Source organism: Xenopus laevis, chromosome 4S, assembly GCF_017654675.1.
Source record: "Xenopus laevis strain J_2021 chromosome 4S, Xenopus_laevis_v10.1, whole genome shotgun sequence".
Lineage (NCBI taxonomy): Eukaryota > Metazoa > Chordata > Amphibia > Anura > Pipidae > Xenopus > Xenopus laevis.
This window is the reverse complement of record NC_054378.1, coordinates 29,524,596-29,543,685: the sequence shown is the minus strand read 5'-3', so window position 1 is coordinate 29,543,685 and position 19,090 is coordinate 29,524,596. Positions and strand designations below refer to the sequence as shown.

The 19,090-nt window shown below is 39.0% G+C and overlaps 1 protein-coding gene across 10 annotated transcripts in view; it reads right to left on the bottom strand.

Annotated features, from left to right (window-relative positions):
* Window positions 1–19,090, bottom strand: part of nkd1.S (naked cuticle homolog 1 S homeolog) — a 154,007-nt gene that overhangs the window by 79,053 nt on the left and 55,864 nt on the right. For 4 of the 10 annotated variants that reach the window (XM_041561105.1, XM_041561102.1, XM_041561101.1 and 1 more), the window contains 2 exons: window positions 13,570–13,650; window positions 12,391–12,504 (listed from right to left, as the gene is read on the bottom strand). The exons of 1 other annotated variant lie outside the window; for it this stretch is intronic. In XM_041561105.1, the coding sequence (XP_041417039.1) occupies window positions 12,391–12,504; window positions 13,570–13,641 (186 nt within the window). In that variant the 5' untranslated portion in view covers window positions 13,642–13,650. Of the gene's footprint in view, window positions 1–12,390; window positions 12,505–13,284; window positions 13,354–13,569; window positions 13,651–14,180; window positions 14,909–19,090 lie in introns of those variants that run through there. 5 more of the 10 variants (XM_041561106.1, XM_041561111.1, XM_041561110.1 and 2 more) reach the window with 5 other exon arrangements.

The window sequence follows — 19,090 nt, the reverse complement described above, 5'->3', positions numbered from 1 at the left end:
CCATGTAATTTTAACAAACCAAGTTTTAGCAGGCATTTCCAATTTTTAAAAAAGCCACTTCGTTATATTTAACTTTATATATATTTTATATTTCAATGGGTGTTTTCCCTGATTTTACATCGTTTTCCTGGATTTTACACCTATATTGTGTCCCATGTGTTCCCAAAAACGGCTGGTGGTTGTTCTCTGTGAATGTTATAAGTCAACTTTTAAGTATGGGATAGAATTGTGAATTCTAAGCAACTTTTCAATTTGTCTTTATTTTTTCTTTTTAATAGTTTGAGTTATTTGCCTCTCTCTTAATCGTTCCAGCTTTCAAATGGTGGTCACTGACCCAATCTACTTTTTAATGTATTACTTATTTTTCTATTAGGGATGCACAAAATCCAGGATTCGGTTCGGCCGAAAACTTGTGCCTGGCCGAACCAAATCCTAATTTGCATATGTAAATTAGGGGCGGGTAGGGAAATCACGTGACTTTTCGTCACAAAAGAAGAGTTTTTTCCGCTTTTTCGTTTCCTGCCCCTAATTTGCATATGAAAATTCGGATTCGGTTCAGTATTCGGCGGAATCGTTCATCAAGGATTCAGGGATTCGGCCATTAACCCATGTCATTAACACAGTATATATTTATTTCAGTAGGTAATACTGACTTCTGTGCTTATATACTTAAAGAACATTTTTCTTTATAAACTTTTGCCTGTAAACTATATTTTTTTTCTCTGTTCCTATACACCAACAGAATTATTCATATATATTTTGTGTGTATGTCTATAGCGTATAGGAACAGGAACATTATCCATACATATTATAGCCGTAAATATTGTCACTGTGCCATCCATGTGCCACTATTTACTGTCCAAAGTTGTATGAAAGCATTCTGTTCATAAGATTAATTGCTGTGACCTAATATGATTGTGAACACGCATGTACTAGTATTCAGAATACACTAATATATGTATGTATGCGATTAGCAACCATATTGATCATATTAGTGTTTCAGTAAACCTCCCTTCAAAGGGTATAAGTCAGTATGTAATATTAAAACAATGGTTCTTGATGCACAGATGACCACAGGGACATAAAGTAGTAATCTGCATGTCTCCACCCATAATGCCGCTAATGTTTGCTTTTTAAAGGAACAGTAACATCAAAAAATTAAATTGTTTAAAAGTAATACAAATACAGTGTTGCCCTGCACTGGTAAAACTGGTGTGTTTGCTTCAGGAACTCTTGTTTATATAAATAAGCTGCTGTGTAGCAATGGGAGCAGCCATTCAAAGAAGAACAGGCTCAGGTTACACAGCAGATAGCAGATAAGCTCTGTAAAACATAATGGTGTTATCTGTTATCCACTATTTAACCTGTTCCATATAGCCTTTTTTCAATTTCCGCCATTGCTATACAGCAGCTTGTTTATATGAACTATAGTAGTGTTTCTGAAGCAAACAGATCAGTTTTACCAGTGCAGGGCAACAATAGATGATATTTGCATTATTTTAATGCACAATTTTTTGGTGTTACTGTTCATTTAAGTTGCAGGTAAAGTTGCTGTACCATGTTAGCCAGTAAAAATTTTACCGTATGAAGCCATGTTCCAATATTTTACACTAGGATGTTAAAACAATGAAACAGTCTGTCTGTAAATTTGAATTAATTTCTCTAAATTGTTAACCTGTAATTGGGCTACTAAATTATTAAACTAGGCATGGGAGAGAGGGTGCAATTAGTAAGTCTGTGGAAGATATGTTAGATGAGGTAGTGGGCATAGTAATGTAAAACTGGGGAGGAAACTTGGTTGGGGTGATAATAACAGGGAGAACCACAAGTTGTATATGCAAAATTCTCACCATTGTACAAGTATTAAATGTAGGTTTACAAATGCAAGTTGACTGGTAAAATGGGAGAGATGGAGGTACTAGAGGGGAAATATATGTTGTGATGGGTGGTTGGCTGAATGAGTCACATGACTGGGCAATATAGAAGAGAGGCAATAGAAAAGGAGGAGGGGTATTTGTTAAGCAGCATTTAAAGCCAATATAAAAGAGAAAGTGATGATGGAAAATGAGGAAAGCTTTATGGGTGGAGCTTTTTATCACAGATTGTGTCATAAACCTAGCCTTGATGATTTCTATGTATGAAAGGAGGTTGAAACACTACCATCAATTGGTAAAAAGTGGGGAAAAAACACCCTGTTTGGTAAGCAGTGGAATGCAATGCCAGGCAGGTGTGCCTGTGCTCACACAGGGTGGATTTTGCACACTTCTAAGCACTGGGGCACAATTCGACCATACTTTTTTAGATCTAAGGTTAAAGGAGACCTGTCACCCTAAGAAATAATTCCAGATTATTTTTTATCATGTTAGTTGAGCAAAATAAAACTTACTTACACTACATTTATTATTTACATTTTGTTTCTGTCAGTCTTGGAATTACACAATCACAGCACTCAGGCAGGAGCCAGTTTGTGGACACTGTTATTAAGACAATAAGACCCCAAAATCATGTGTATGCGCCTGAATGCATACCTCCCAACATTTTGGAAATAAAGAGGGACAAAAATTTAGCTCGCGTAGCATGGTGAAAAATTTGACCACGCCCATTTTTTGTGGCCACACCCTCTAATTATCATGTTCATTTTACAAAATTTGGCAGGCTATGAATGTTTGAACATATTTCTGTGGTTTTTTTTTTGTTATTACAGTGAATTGCCCTTTAATCTGTGAGTCCCAAGGGACCTATCTTATATTGTTACAATTACTTATTTGCTTATCTCGAAATTATTACAAAAGCATCTTCATATACACTTGAGAACGGGTTGTACCTGAAACATGTAGTGTTTACAATGCTAATAAATGCAACACTTGCAGTTTGAAAAATACTGATTTAATGCTGTTCATTCCTACTATATACATGATTCTGATTACTTTGGGGAGTGTGACACAGGCTCCTTGGAATAAACAGGAATATAACTTTTGGAATTACACGCTGAGACCAGCAACTTGCCTTACATTACAAAAGTATCTTATCTGCTGCTGCCAATTAAGTTTGAAACATTGTTTCTTTTTCTGGCTGTTCAGTGCAGAGAAAAATGGGACTTTCCAGTACAAACGAGGGAATGCAGGTTGAGCTGTCAAAAGAGGGACTGCCCCTCTAAAAACGGGACAGTTGCGAGGTATGCGAATGGGGTGCCAAATGTCCATACAGATTTCCCTAACCAATTATAGAGTGTGAGGAGGGAAGGGGAATGTGGGGAGAGCAGTAACATCTAGGAAGTACTGAATGGAAAGTGAAAGTAATTGACTGCCCCACCTCGTATAGAGGTAGTGCAGGTAATATTTGAATGATAGCTCAGATATTTAAAGCCTTCATAACAGGTATTTATGATTTAATGAAAAAAAAAACAACTTGGATTCCATATTTAATTTGCTAACAACATTTGTTATACAAATTTTTATGTGTAGGTGACAGGTCCACTTTAACCCTTTAAGTGTCAGCAGAATTTCACATTTTGGTTACGTGAAATGCCAGCCATTTTTAAAACATTTGTGCTCTCTCACTTTAGGGGTATTTTCTTAGGGGAACCTATAGTTTACCTAGGAAAACTATACATTGTTTTTTTCGGGAGAAACTGAGCTTTCTAAATCTGCCTTTTTCATGTATTTCCTTCCACCTCTGCAAAAAAAATTATAGCGCTAAATACAAAAAAAAAAAAATGAAAAATTTCTATTTTTCACAATATATGAATTTATACCAGAAAAATATTTCATTTTACAAATGAAAATCCAACTGATTTGGAAAGCCTCATATCTCTCGAGCGTGCCAATACCAGATATGTATAGTTTTAGGCAGATTTAGGACTTCTGTACAGCAAAAACTCCCGGCAGTATATTACCGAATTTTGAAAGCAGAAGGCAGAGAATGGCATTCTTTAGATTCCAAGGCCAAAAAATCCTGAAACATTAGGTTTACCACAGAAACCCATATATTTTTGAAAAGTACACATTCTGCTGATTCCAAAATGGGTAACTATGTCTCTCTACTCCTAAATACCAAACATCAAAGCTTGTCTGAACGTAGTGGTTTTTATAAAAATGTATCAAAATTCTGAAAAATCACTTCAAAGGTTTTATTTTTCTGCTCCGCATATCCCACACTGTAATAGGTACCAAGAAAAAGCACCCTGAATATGATTGTCAGGGGTCCACTGAACAGTTTGTTGCCCATTGTGCATAGGTTTACCAATTTATTTGGCATTTACAGACCCCAATATGAAGTTAGCACATCCAAATTGTCCAGGACTTTACTTCAGCTACTGAAAAATCAACACGTTGACTGCATTTTTGTGGGGTAAAAACACAGAAATATATGTTTACCCCCCAAAAACCATATATTTTTGGAAAGTACACATTCTACCGAATCTAAAGTGCCTTCCTGCTCCAAACTACCAAGTCGCAAGGCTTTTCCAAAATTACCTCAAAGCATCAACTTTCCAGCACCTTATTGCCCATGAATCATTACGTACCAAGAAAACACACCCTAAATATGATTGCCAGGGGTCCACTGAACAGTTTGGTGCCCAATGTGCATAGGTTTAGCAAAGTATCTGGCATTTAGAGGCCCAAAAATGAAGTTAGTGCATACAAATAGTCCTGTGTGTAACTTCAGCTAATGAAAAATCAACACATTGACTGCATTTTTTGTGGGGTAAAAACACAGAAATACATGTTTACCCCCCAAAACCATATATTTTTGGAAAGTACACATTCTAACGAATCTAAAATGGGTACCCATGCCTTTCTGCTCCAAACTACCGAGTCGAAAGACTTTCCCAAAATTGGAGGTTTCGGTGAAATATCTGAAAATTGCCTCAAAGCTTCAACTTTCCAGCATCATATCACCCATGAATCATTACTTTCCAAGAAAACGCACCCTAAATATTATTGCCAGGGGTCCACTGAACAGTTTGGTGGCCATTGTGGATAGGTTTACCAAAGTACCTGGCATTTAGTGAGCCCAATATGAAGTTAGCACTTCCAAATTGCCAGGACTTTACTTCAGCTACTGAAAAATCAACACATTTACTGCATTTTTTGTGGGGTCAAAACACAGAAATATATGTTTACCCCCAAAGCCATATATTTTTGGAAAGTACACATTCTACTGAATGTAAAATGGGTACCCATGCCTTTCTACTCCAAACGAGTCGCAAGACTTTCCCAAAATTTGTGGTTTTGGTGAAATCCCTGAAAATTGCCTCAAAGCTTCAACTTTCCAGCATTGTACCGTGCATGTATCATTACCAGCATAAAGCATCCTAAATATGAATATGAAATATGAAACTAAACAGTTTGATGCTCAATATGCATAGATTTACAAAACTATGTTGCATACAGAGACCCCCAAATCCAAATATGGCGTGTGAATTTTCATGTATGACACTCAATATAAGCACCCGGTATGTGTATTATGTGCCATGAGACCCCCTACCAGTATGGAGACCCTAGAAAACCATATATTTTCCGAAAGTATACATTCTGATGAATCTAAAGCAGGTAATGACATCTTTCTACTGCAAACTTCCAAACCGCAAAGCTATGCTAAACATAACGCTTTTTTTGAAATTTCTCAAAATAGTTACAAAGCTTGCATTTTACCCCATTATATACCCCACATTTTGTAATGTACCAGTAAAATGCATCCTAAATATGAATGCCAGGGGTGTACTGAACAGTTTGATGCCTGATATGAAAAGATTTACTAAACTAGGTGGCATACAGAGACCCCCAAATGAAAATAGTACATATGAATTTTCACGTATGATACGCTGACTGCTACAATAAAAGCATCCAGTATGTGTATTATGCACCATAAGACCCCCTAACAATATGGAGACCCTATAAATCCATATATTTTCCGAAAGAACACATTCTGACGAATCTAAAGCAAGTAATTATATCTTTCTACTGCAAACTACCAAACCGCAAAGTTATGCTAAACACAACATTTTTTTTAAAAAATTTCTAAAAATAGTCACAAAGCTTGCATTTGACCCCATTATATACCCCACATTTTGTAACATACCAGCAAAAGGCATCCTAAATATGAATGCCAGGGGTCTACTGAACAGTTTGATGCCTGATATGAAAAGATTTACCAAACTAGGTGGCATACAGAGACCCCCAAATGAAAATAGTACATTTACTAAGTGTATTAGTACAATAAGTGTGTGTTTGTGGGGGGGGGGGACAAACCTGGGGTGGCAGTCTGTGGGTAGTCCAGGAGGGCTGGAGGCAGACTTGGAACATTTGGAGACCGTCTTCTTTTTAGGCCCTGGTGAGTAGGCGGGGCTTGATGATCAGGAAGCGCAGGCAGCAGCAGGGCACCTCGATTTTCCTTGCCTGCTGCTGCCTTGGGGCCCCTGGGCGACTGCACCCCAGGGGCCACTCGTTCCCCACTTCCGCTCGTTGCCTAGGGGCTGGGGGACGAGTTGGAACGGAGCGAGTAGCTTTACAAGCCGCTCCAACGTTCAGTAAATGCAGGCAGCAGCAGAGCATGCACATTTCGCGCACAGTGCTGCATTGGGGCCTCTGGGCGATCGTGACCCAGGGGCCCATCTTTCCCTGCCTAGGCTCGTTGCCTAGGGGCTGGGGATCCTGCTGGGTACACTAGGAATGGAGCGAGCGGCTTGTAAAGCCACTCCTCCGTTCTGAAAGTGCAGGCAGCAGCAGGGCACATATTCTGCAGGTGCCTGCTGCTGCCTTGGGACCCCTGGGCGATCGCGACCCAGGGACCACTTGTTCCCCGCCTAGGCTCATTGCCTAGGGGCTGGGGAACAAGTCGGAACGGAGAGATCGGCTTTACAAGCCGCTTCTCCGTTCCCAATCCTGCAAATGCTGCAGAACGTAGAATCTACGATCTGTGGCATTTCAAGTTACTTTGCCACAGAACGTAGATTCTACGTTCTGTGGCACATGGAGTGTTGTCGTTTGCATAAAATCAATTTTCCTGCAGCTGATCAAACACCCAAAAATAGTACCATATAGTATTGTAATCATCCATTCCTGTCATTGGCCAACCAGTGTCTCTGGAGTGGAGTAACTCGCTGGTCGTTAGTTAGTCGGGTTAGGGCAGTTTCAGTGGAGTGTTGTGGCTTAAAACCAAATTATAGGGGGTCCAGCAGGTTATTGTCAGAGAGAAATGGGGTTAGTCGGTTGTAGACTAGGCGCTCAAGATGAAAGGTAGCAGAGAGATAGGTCAGAGGTTGTCAAGATTGGAAGGATCAAGAGAGGGCTTTTTCAGAATGGGGGTGACAAGAGCATGTTTTAGTTGAGAAGGAAACATTCCAGTTGAAAGGGAAAGATTAAATAAATGAGTTAAGGATTTGATTAGACAAGGATTGGTATTACGGAGAAATTTGAAGGAATAGGATCAAGTGGGCAGGTGGTAAGATGAGAAGAGGCCAAAAGTTTTGAGACTTGCTCATCAGTGACAGGGGTGAAGGAGCACAGGAGAGACTAGGGAGTGTGGAGGGGGGTTGTGGAAGTCTAGAGGGGTTGAGTAGTGTAATGTCATTTCTGATAGTGTCAATTTTGTTTTTGAAGTGCTCATCAATATCTTGAGCAGAGACAGATGGGCATGGAGGGGGTGATGAAGGGGAAAGATGAGTGCTAAAGGTCAAGTGCATGTAAATGTCTTTGGAGCACTTTTGTATGAGCAGTATGCCAAGGTTGAAGTGGCTTGGGTCTAGCAGATTAAGTTTTTGCAGGAGCAAGCTCATTAAGGGCAGTGCTGAGAGTGCTATAGTAGACAGAGGTAGTCACATTAGGACAAGAGATGGTTGAGATATTAGAGTTTAGAGAGTCAAAGGAAGAATAGAGATGCGACTTGCAAGTCATGGTAGGTATGTGTTTGGGAAATAGGGGGTGAGGAGGTAATTAGTGAGAGTTGAAATGTGAGCAAATTGTGATCTTCTGATCAGGGGAAACGGTGAGTTAATAAAATTGGTGGTTGAACAGAGTCTGGTAAATATGAGATCCAGAACGTTACCTCTGGAGTGAGAAGGGGAGTCTGAGCACAAAGATAAGCCTAGGGAGGATGTTAGCGAAAGAAGTTTAAAAACAGAAGGGTTGTTAATGGGTATATTAAAGTCACCTCATATGATGGAAGAAAGTAAGGAAGACAGGCAGCAAAGCTGTCCAAAAATTGTGCGGTTGGTCCTGGAGGTCAATATATGACAGCAATGCAAAGTGAAACAGGAGAAAAGAGCCTAATGCAATGAGCCTCAAATGAGGAGAACGATAGGAAAGGAATAAGTGTAAGAATTTTAAAGGTAGGTTTGCTTCTCTCTCCCTGCTGTACTTTTAGTTTGTTTTGCAAATGCAAACTGCCACCCCGCCGGCTAGAATCGAAAACACTGGCGGGATGGTCCTCGGATCGCTTTGTTTTCCGAAGTCGCCAGATGTTTGCCTTAAGAGGAAACTTCGGGCCACTTTGGAAAACAAAGCCCTCCAAGTGCCATCCCGCCAGCGATTTAGATTCTAGCCGGCGGGGAAATTAGTTGCCCGTGGAAGAGGCAATTTATCGTCGGGCAGCTAATCTCCCCGAATCTTCTCATCTGTCTCTGCCCTTATGCAGTACTGGATATCAGACATGGCATTTTTGTTATAATCAAAACCAATTCGTAGCAACTCAGGTCTTCATCTGACCTTTTTAAACTGCCCACTTATTGTCTTGGGTAATCAAGCTCTCTTGTATGGAATATTGCCACTCTTTTCCTTGATAATCTGGCTCCTCAGTTCACAAGATCCCATAGTGTATAAAGAATGGCTTTGTTCATAATATACTTCTGTTTGTTCAACTGGTCACTTCTCATCCCCTCTGAACACAACTCTTACTTTTCTGTTTCTACTTTTTTTTTCTCTTCTGGTTACTCTTGCCTGCTTTGAACATCATCCCTTTGTTTTCTCAGATATTTCCAGCTTTCTTTTTCTCTATATACCATCCCTCTATTCTGTTTTCTAGCAGGCTTTCCATTGCCAATACATTTCTTTTCTTTGCACTGCCATACATACAAGGCAATCAGTAAAGTCTAGATGCACAACACTATCAACATCATGCAAGAAGGCAGGGTTTGCTTTCTCTTGAATAGAACCTCTTAAGTTGAATGAATACTGCTTTTGTGATATACTGAAATTATTTTATTTTTCATTGGCAATTCAACAAAGAATTTAATTATGCAGGCTTTTGCTTTTCATTTTTCCGGCTTGTGGCGGGAGTCCCAGACACACACAAATAACAATGAAAGAGGATGTTGCAATATTGTGTATGCCTTGGGTGGGGGTTCTAAATGATGGCTGCCTACTTAATAGGCAATAAATAATAGATAATTAAAACTCATCATTCCAAAGGGATAAATCTTTAAAACATGAAATGGAACAGACATCTCCACATACTACTCAAGATGAGGCTGGGGCTGATGCAGTGAATAGAACGCAGCTGCTCTGAAAAGTCTGTTTCAACAACTACACAGGGAACTAAAAGACAATTTGCATTATTTTATAGAGGAAAATCAAACCTGGTTAGGATGAGAAGGACTAAAAGGAGCCAAAAAGCCCTTCACAAGCAATTACATGCAAAGTGAAGCCTTATGAAATCGGAAGGTATTTACTTGTCTCATGCCATACACACAGCAATGCCTAGATACCAAAAACTTATGCTTTTTGAACAGTAGACATAATTTCAAGCAACTTTGCAGTATACATCAATTGAAAAATATGTAGATTTTTCATGATTTTTAATGATTTCTGACAATTCCCTGAGCCTAGCCCCCTGCTCTCCTGCTGTGCTGACTGACTACTTTGCTGAGCTGGCTGAATACTGTTACTTTGTATCAACAGCCAGCTGTCCTTAGCCTGTATCATCCAAACGCCACAATTCCGTGCACACGTGATTTCAATAAGGAACAAAACATCACAGTCCAATGCATTATGGGTTATGTAGTTCCTGCATGCTGTCTGTAAGCTGTGGAGAAGTTATTACAATTTGTAACATTAGTGTTTTGGTCCCTCCTTCCCTGACAGGTTTTCAAATGATGCAGAAAAAGAAGAACTGTTAAACAGCTGAATTTCAGCACAGAAAACGGCATGTATTCATACTTTTGAAAGAAACAGGTAACTCTGATAGATATATTAGGGGTTTCTGTGTTATGTGGGCCTCTTTATCAGATTTTGGTTTGGAAGCCAGAGTTCCCTTTAAAGATGAAAACTCTCCACAGAGCCAACACAACTTTTGTAGTCTACCACTGGAATTATAACTGAAGAATCTTCTAGTTTACCTATCAAAATACAAGGGCAGTCCCCTAAGGCCCCCCTGGCATACAGATGTTCTTTGTGTAAATTGCACTAAATTGTAGAACGATGTACAGATACACCATCAGGGGTTGTCTGTAACCATTCTCACAATCCTCTGCATATGCCGCTTCTGTATTTTTCTTGGCCTGCCAGACCTGGGTTATACAGCAACTGTGCCTGTGGCCTTCCATTTCCAGATTATATTCCTTACAGTTGAAATGGACAGTTTAAACCTCTGAGGTAGCTTTTTGTAGCCTTCCCCTAAACCATGACACTGAACAATCTTTGTTTTCAGATCTTTTGAGAGTTGCTTTGAGGGTCCCATGCTGTCACTCTTCAGAGGAGAGTCAAACAGAAGCACAACTTGCAATTGGCCACCTTAAATACCTTTTCTCATGATTGGACACACCTGCCTATGAAGTTGAAGGCTTAACAAACTAATCCAACCAGTGTGGTGTTGCCAGTAGTCAGTATTAAGCTCAGCCAGTTGTTTACATTTGATTTAATCTCATACAACTGAATACTGCTTCACTAAAAATCTTTGTTCAGAAAACACCCCAGTACTCATATGTTCCTGGGAAATGAAAGATATACCACTGTTATCTTTTTTGTTGAAACTGGAGTAAATTATTATGCAGGCTGAGAGGGGTTCCCAAACTTTTTCATATATGACTATATATGACTATATATGACTATATATATATATATATATATATATATATAAATATATATTTTAAGACTATGTTAAAAGAAATAAAAGCATATATATATATATATATATATATATATATATATATATATATATATATATATATATATATATATATATATATATATATATATATATCCATAAAAAGAAACCAGCAACTACAGGGTATTGTTCAAAAATCAAAAAAGTGTATTAAAGAAAAGCATGTATAGCCAACGTGAAGTTTCGGTCCCTATTGGGACCTTTCTCAAGGCAACCACACCTTCCAATTAGTGTGCTTTATATAGCCAATCAACTAATTACATCAAACCAGTGTAACACATAGAGGAAATAGCAACAACGTGATTGGTGGACCATTAAATGTTATCATATAATAGTGCAAATATGCATATTACAAAAACTTGCTAAAAATGTTTTTAAGAAATTTAGACTAAAGTGTCATGTGCAGATATCATAAGTATATATTAATAGTGTAAAATACAAGAACACCAATAATAAAATTACTTTAAAAACATTAACATATGTAGCTAAGTCAGCCATAACGGTATTCTTTGATGCTAATTCCATATCCGGAACATCCAGACCGAATACGTTCACCCCTATAATTTAGGAAAAGAATTAAACACAGAATTTTAACACTGTTAGGACACTAACAACAATATCCAAAAATGTATTATATATATATTCTTTTTTGGGGGCGTATGCTATTTTGACAACAAAACATATTCCTGGAATATGTTCCCAAAAGCAACAATGTTAATCCATACACAACCATATCCCCACCAACATACAGGTACCTAATAATCATCTAGGGAGGAAACAATTTAATTGTAAAGCACTGTTCAATCCTCGGGGGTGGACACAATCCAATTCAAAAGTCCAATATGCTTCCCTCCGCAGTAATAAGTTATCCACATCACCTCCCCGTGGTAGATCCTGTATACTGTCTATGGGCATACATTTAAAAGATGAGGCTGGATGTTTAGCATGCAACCAATGCTGTGCCACAGGTTGTTTCGAAATGTCTTGTTTACCCTCCTTCCTAGGTTTTGGATCAAGCGCTGCCCGCATAGTTGAACGGTGCATACTCACCCGTTCTTTCAATTGTCTGTTTGTTTTCCCACAATACAGTAGTCCGCACGGGCATTTAATTATGTATATAACATTACGAGAGGTACAGGTAAGTCTCTGTTTGATATGATATGCCTTCCCGCTATGTGGATGTCGAAAAGTGTCCCCTATTATTAGAGTATTGCACATTACGCAATTTCCATATTTGAATGAACCTGATTTAGTGACCCTCCGACAGTCATTGTCATATTTGCTTACCGGATCAGTAGGGGACAGTAATTCCTTCAGATTTTTATTCCTTCTGTATCCAAACTGGATCCTCTTTCTGTTGATCGCAGATAATTCAATGTGAGTTTTAATGATAGGCCAATGCTGCAATACAGAATTCCTGATCAACGGAGTACAAGCATTATACGTTGTAGTATATAGTAGTGTCTCCTCATCCTTCACCTTACCCCTCCTGGTGTTAAGATCACCTCTAAAGACAGTATCCCTATCTAGTGACATAGCCCACTGAATCACGTCATGGATTAACTTTTTAGGATACCCCCTTATGAGGAATTGTTCACCCATATACTTAAGTGCTACATCTCTTTCATCTTTGTCACTAGTAATCCGCACTATGCGTAACATTTGGGATTTAGGTAAAGAGTTCAACAAGTGTTTGGGGTGGCTGCTGGTATAGTGTAACAGACTATTGCGGTCTGTGGCTTTCTTATACAGCTTAGTTTGGAGCCTATTTGCAGGCAGATCCTTATAAACAGTGACATCCAAAAACTAGATACTCTCATAATCATAATGCATGGTAAACCATACAGTGGAAGGTATCTGGTTCAGAGCCTCCACAAATTTGAGTAAGTCCTCCTCCGGCCCAAACCATAGAAAGAATAGATCGTCAATATATCGCCTATAGTATCCACCATATTGGCGAAACAAGTGATGACTCAGTATATGGTTCATTTCATACATGTGCATATACGCATTCGCGTATGAGGGTGCTACATTTGAACCCATAGCTGTCCCCAGCAACTGTAGATAAAAAGTCTTTTCAAATTTAAAGTAATTCTTATATAGTATGAACTCCAATAAAGAAATTACAAATTCCGTGGAGGGACCGCTATACAAGTTATTGCCACTCATTAATTCTCTTACCGCTTGAATTCCAGCTTCGTGTGGTATGCAAGTGTACAGGCTATGGACGTCCATAGTAACGAATAGAAATTTTTGGTCCATAGCAACCACACTATCAATGATACGTAAGAAATCTGTGGTGTCCTGTAAAAAAGACCCTGTCCCGCGTATCAAAGGTTGCAATAACTCATCCACATATTTGGCTATTTTCTCTGTTAAGGAACCCACTGCTGATATTATGGGTCTTCCTGGCGGGTGTGTAAGGTTTTTGTGGATTTTCGGTAGTGTGTAAATAACAGGTCTTACCGGGTGTTCCACGAACAGTCCATCCCTAAGATCACTTGTGATCCAGCCACTTATGCAAGCATCATTCAGCATCTTCTCAAGCTGTAATTGAAATGAATTGGTTGGATCAAACGTTAATTTCTGGTAACACATCAAATCCGATAATTGTCCCAGTAATTCCATCCTATAATACTGATAATCCATAACCACTACCGCACCACCCTTATCCGCTGGTTTTATGATGATATCTGACCTCTCTGGGAGAGTCTTTAAGTTGGCCCGTTCCTCCTTAGTGAAATTCCCCCTATGGCAGGGTGACCGTGTGTTATCTATTACAGTATCATTAATTATGCGGGAATATATAATTAATTATAAGGAAGTATTTGAAGTGCCTGGGTCAAAGACACTTTGTAACCTATATTTCTTATTTTTACTCTTATCCCCTTCCTGTGCGGCAATGTCAAGTTTGGTTTTAAAGTGTTCCTTTAGACGAAGTTTTCGAGAGAACCTATAATTATCCACAACATGACTAAAACTGTAAGATCTCTCCACGGATCGTTTTTAATTCCCTGCCAGTTTCCTCAATCACAAGTAGAATCAATTCATAAGAACATCTATCCAATATAGCGCACCACTTATTGCAGAAATCCACATTGTTTCTGCCAATAGTAGGGGTATTATTAACCCGGAAACCCCGCGGGATCCTTTTCTCCCTATAATACTCAGAGAGTGTGACTCCATGTAGGTGCAGTTCCGTTTCTTTCTTGCGTAATCGTAGTAGTTCATGGTAGACCTCCTTCGCTCGTAAATCACCAAATGTATCCTGGAAGGTTTCAGTAAAAAAAAATTTTTCGACTTCATCTGTTGTCTATGGTTTATACATCGTGCTGTCTTGCATTAAGTTCTTGTTTGAGTAAAAGGATCAGTGAAACAAGAATAGAAAAAATCAGGGGCAGGTGCTCGTCAAGGTGAGCGTATATAATATCAAAAGATGGACGGCACACCGCTACCCTATTACTCCCAGTTGCACGGTTTAAGTATTAGTATATGTCCATAAAAAGAAACCAGCAACTACAGGGTATTGTTCAAAAATCAAAAAAGTGCATTAAAGAAAAGCATGTACAGCCAACATGAAGTTTCGTTCCCTATTGGGACCTTTCTCAAGGCAACCACACCTTCCAATTAGTGTGCTTTATATAGCCAATCAACTGATTACATCAAACCACTGTAACACATAGAGGAAATAGCAACAACGTGATTGGTGGACCATTAAATGTTATCATATAATAGTGCAAATATGCATATTACAAAAACTTGCTAAAAATGTTTTTAAGAAATTTAGACTAAAGTGTCACGTGCAGATATCATAAGTATATATTAATAGTGTAAAATACAAGAACACCAATAATAAAAATACTTTAAAAACAAAATCCACAAAAACCTTACACACCCGCCAGGAAGACCCATAATATCAGCAGTGGGTTCCTTAACAGAGAAAATAGCCAAATATGTGGATGAGTTATTGCAACCTTTGATACGCGGGACAGGGTCTTTTTTACAGGACACCACAGATTTCTTACGTGTCATTGATAGTGTGGTTGCTATGGACCAAAAATTATATTCGTTACTATGGACGTCCATAGCCTGTACACTTGCATACCACACGAAGCTGGAATTCAAGCGGTAAGTGAATTAATGAGTGGCAATAACTTGTATAGCGGTCCCCCCACGGAATTTGTAATTTCTTTATTGGAGTTCATACTATATAAGAATTACTTTAAATTTGAAAAGACTTTTTATCTACAGTTGCTGGGGACAGCTATGGGTTCAAATGTAGCACCCTCATACTCGAATGCGTATATGCACATGTATGAAACAAACCATATACTGAGTCATCACTTGTTTCGCCAATATGGTGGATACTATAGGCGATATATTGACGATCTATTCTTTCTATGGTTTGGGCCGGAGGAGGACTTACTCAAATTTGTGGAGGCTCTGAACCAGATACCTTCCACTGTACGGTTTACCATGCATTATGATTATGAGAGTATACAGTTTTTGTATGTCACTGTTTATAAGGATCTGCCTGCAAATAGGCTCCAAACTAAGCTGTATAAGAAAGCCACAGACCGCATTAGTCTGTTACACTATACCAGCAGCCACCCCAAACACTTGTTGAACTCTTTACCTAAATCCCAAATGTTACGCATAGTGCGGATTACTAGTGACAAAGATGAAAGAGATGTAGCCCTTAAGTATATGGGTGAACAATTCCTCATAAGGGGGTATCCTAAAAAGTTAATCCATGACGTGATTCAGTGGGCTATGTCACTAGATAGGGATACTGTCTTTAGAGGTGAGCTTAACACTAGGAGGGGTAGGGTGAAGGATGAGGAGACACTACTATATAGTACAACGTATAATGCTTGTACTCCGTTGATCAGGAATTCTGTATTGCAGCATTGGCCTATCATTAAAACTCACATTGAATTATCTGCGATCAACAGAAAGAGGATCCAGTTTGGATACAGAAAGAATAAAAATCTGAAGGAATTACTGTCCCCTACTGATCCGGTAAGCAAATATGACAATGACTGCCGGTGGGTCACTAAATCAGGTTCATTCAAATGTGGAAATTGCGTGATGTGCAATACTCTAATAATAGGGGACACTTTTCGACATCCACATAGCGGGAAGGCATATCATATCAAACAGAGACTTACCTGTACCTCTCGTAATGTTATATACATAATTAAATGCCCATGTGGACTACTGTATTGTGGGAAAACAAACAGACAATTGAAAGAACGGGTGAGTATACACCGTTCAACTTATTCGGACAGCGCTTGATCCAAAACCTAGGAAGGAGGGTAAACAAGACATTTCGAAACAACCCGTGGCACAGCATTGGTTGCATGCTAAACATCCAGCCTCATCTTTTAAATGTATGCCCATAGACAGTATACAGGATCTACCACGGGGAGATGATGTGGATAACTTATTACTGCGGAGGGAAGCATATTGGACTGATGAATTGGATTGTGTCCACCCCCGAGGATTGAACAGTGCTTTACAATTAAATTGTTTCCTCCCTAGATGATTATTAGGTACCTGTATGTTGGTGGGGATATGGTTGTGTATGGATTAACATTGTTGCTTTTGGGAACATATTCTAGGAATATGTTTTGTTGCCAAAATAGCATATGCCCCCAAAAAAGAATATATATATTACATTTTTGGATATTGTTGTTAGTGTCCTAACAGTGTTAAAATTCTGTGTTTAATTCTTTTCCTAAATTATAGGGGTGAACGTATTCGGTCTGGATGTTCCCGGATATGGAATTAGCATCAAAGAATACCGTTATGGCTGACTTAGCTACATATGTTAATGTTTTTAAAGTAATTTTATTATTGGTGTTCTTGTATTTTACACTATTAATATATACTTATGATATCTGCACATGACACTTAAACATGAAACATTTTTAGCAAGTTTTTGTAATATGCATATTTGCACTATTATATGATAACATTTAATGGTCCACCAATCACGTTGTTGCTATTTCCTCTGTGTTACACTGGTTTGATGTAATTAGTTGATTGGCTATATAAAGCACACTAATTGGAAGGTGTGGTTGCCTTGAGAAAGGTCCCAATAGGGACCGAAACGTCATGTTGGCTGTACATGCATTTCTTTAATACACTTTTTTGATTTTTGAACAATACCCTGTAGTTGCTGGTTTCTTTTTATGGACATATACTAATACTTAAACCGTGCAACCGGGAGTAATAGGGTAGCGATGTGCCGTTCATCTTTTGATATATATATATATATAAAATTAAGACTATGTTAAAAAAATAAAAGCAGCGGAGTCTGCCTGCTGGCTAAGATGGACGCATAGGCTGTCTCAATTGTCGGATATATCCAAGTATCAGAAACTGACCTTCGATCCGACTGAGAAGTTCAGTAAGGAATTAAACACGATTTTGAATATGGCTATGAGTAAAGGCTGGATTACAAAGGATATGTTTGAGTATTTTTTGGCTCTACATCCTGTACGACCAGTGATTTATACATTACCGAAAATTCACAAAAATGCCCAGAGGCCACCAGGGCGGCCGATAATTTCGTCTAACGGATCACTTAACGAGGGCATAGCCGAATATGTGGACTATGTACTACAGCCTTGCATCCAGAATATCTATGGCTATGTAAAGGATACGAATGACTTTTTGCATGTTATACAGAGTGTTGATCTAGACATAACACGAATGATATTGGTTACGATGGACGTGCAGAGCCTCTACACCTGCATCCCACATGATGCCGGTGTGGAGGCAGTGCGCGAACTAATAACCCAAAATCCATTATACAAAGGGCCTCCAATCGAATTCTTACTCACATTGATACAATTCATTCTATATAAGAATTATTTCAAATTTGAGACCAATTTCTATGTACAGAGCACAGGGACAGCGATGGGGTCAAAAGTAGCCCCTGTATACGCGAATGCATATATGTGTAAATTTGAAAATGATCACATATTGAATCACCCCCTATTTAGACAACATGGAGCCTTCTATAGAAGATATATCGATGACCTGTTTTTCCTTTGGTTGGGTCCCTCTAGAGCTCTAGAGGAGTTTGTAGAGCAGCTAAATGGATTGAACAGCCCTGTGAAATTCACTGTGAAACATGACTTGCAATGCATGAGTTTTTTGGATGTTGAACTGTATAAAGACAAAGGGTCCCTACAGACACGCATTTATACAAAACCCACAGATAGGAACACACTGGTACATTACCACAGCAACCATCCTAAGCACTTACTAAACTCCCTCCCCAAGTCACAAATGCTGAGGGTAGTGAGAATAGATAGCGATCAAGCCAAGAGAGAGGTAGATCTATCAGATATGCAGGACAAATTTCTGAAGAGAGGGTACCCAGCACAACTACTATCTGACACAAAAAATTGGGCACTTTCCCTAGATCGCACAGAGGTCATGTGTGAACAGATGAGATCAAAAAGATGTGAAAAAACTAACAGGAAGGACGATCTCTACTATGTTAGCCAGTATGATGCGAATAGTATGTCCATTAAAAAGAGTGTGGTTGAGCATTGGCCTATAATTGCCACGGACGAGACTATTTCCAAATACTTATCCCAGAAACCGAGATTCAGTTTTAAAAGGGGTAGGAATCTAAAAGAAACCCTGAGCCCCTCTGATCCTGTAGAGAAGTACCAAAAGGCTAGTGCACAACATTTTTTATCTGAGCGACCAGGGGTGTACAAATGTATGGGCTGTGTGATGTGTGGTACGCTGATACAGGGGACACACTTTTTCCATCCACAGACAGGCAAAAAATATACCATTCGACAGAAATTGACATGTGATTCATCAATGGTAGTGTATATAATAAAATGTCCATGCGGGCTGGTGTACTGCGGAAAAACCACCAGACAACTGAAAGAGCGTATTGCGATGCACAGGTCTAGCATAAGAGCGGCTCTAGACCCAGACAGATTACATAAAATTA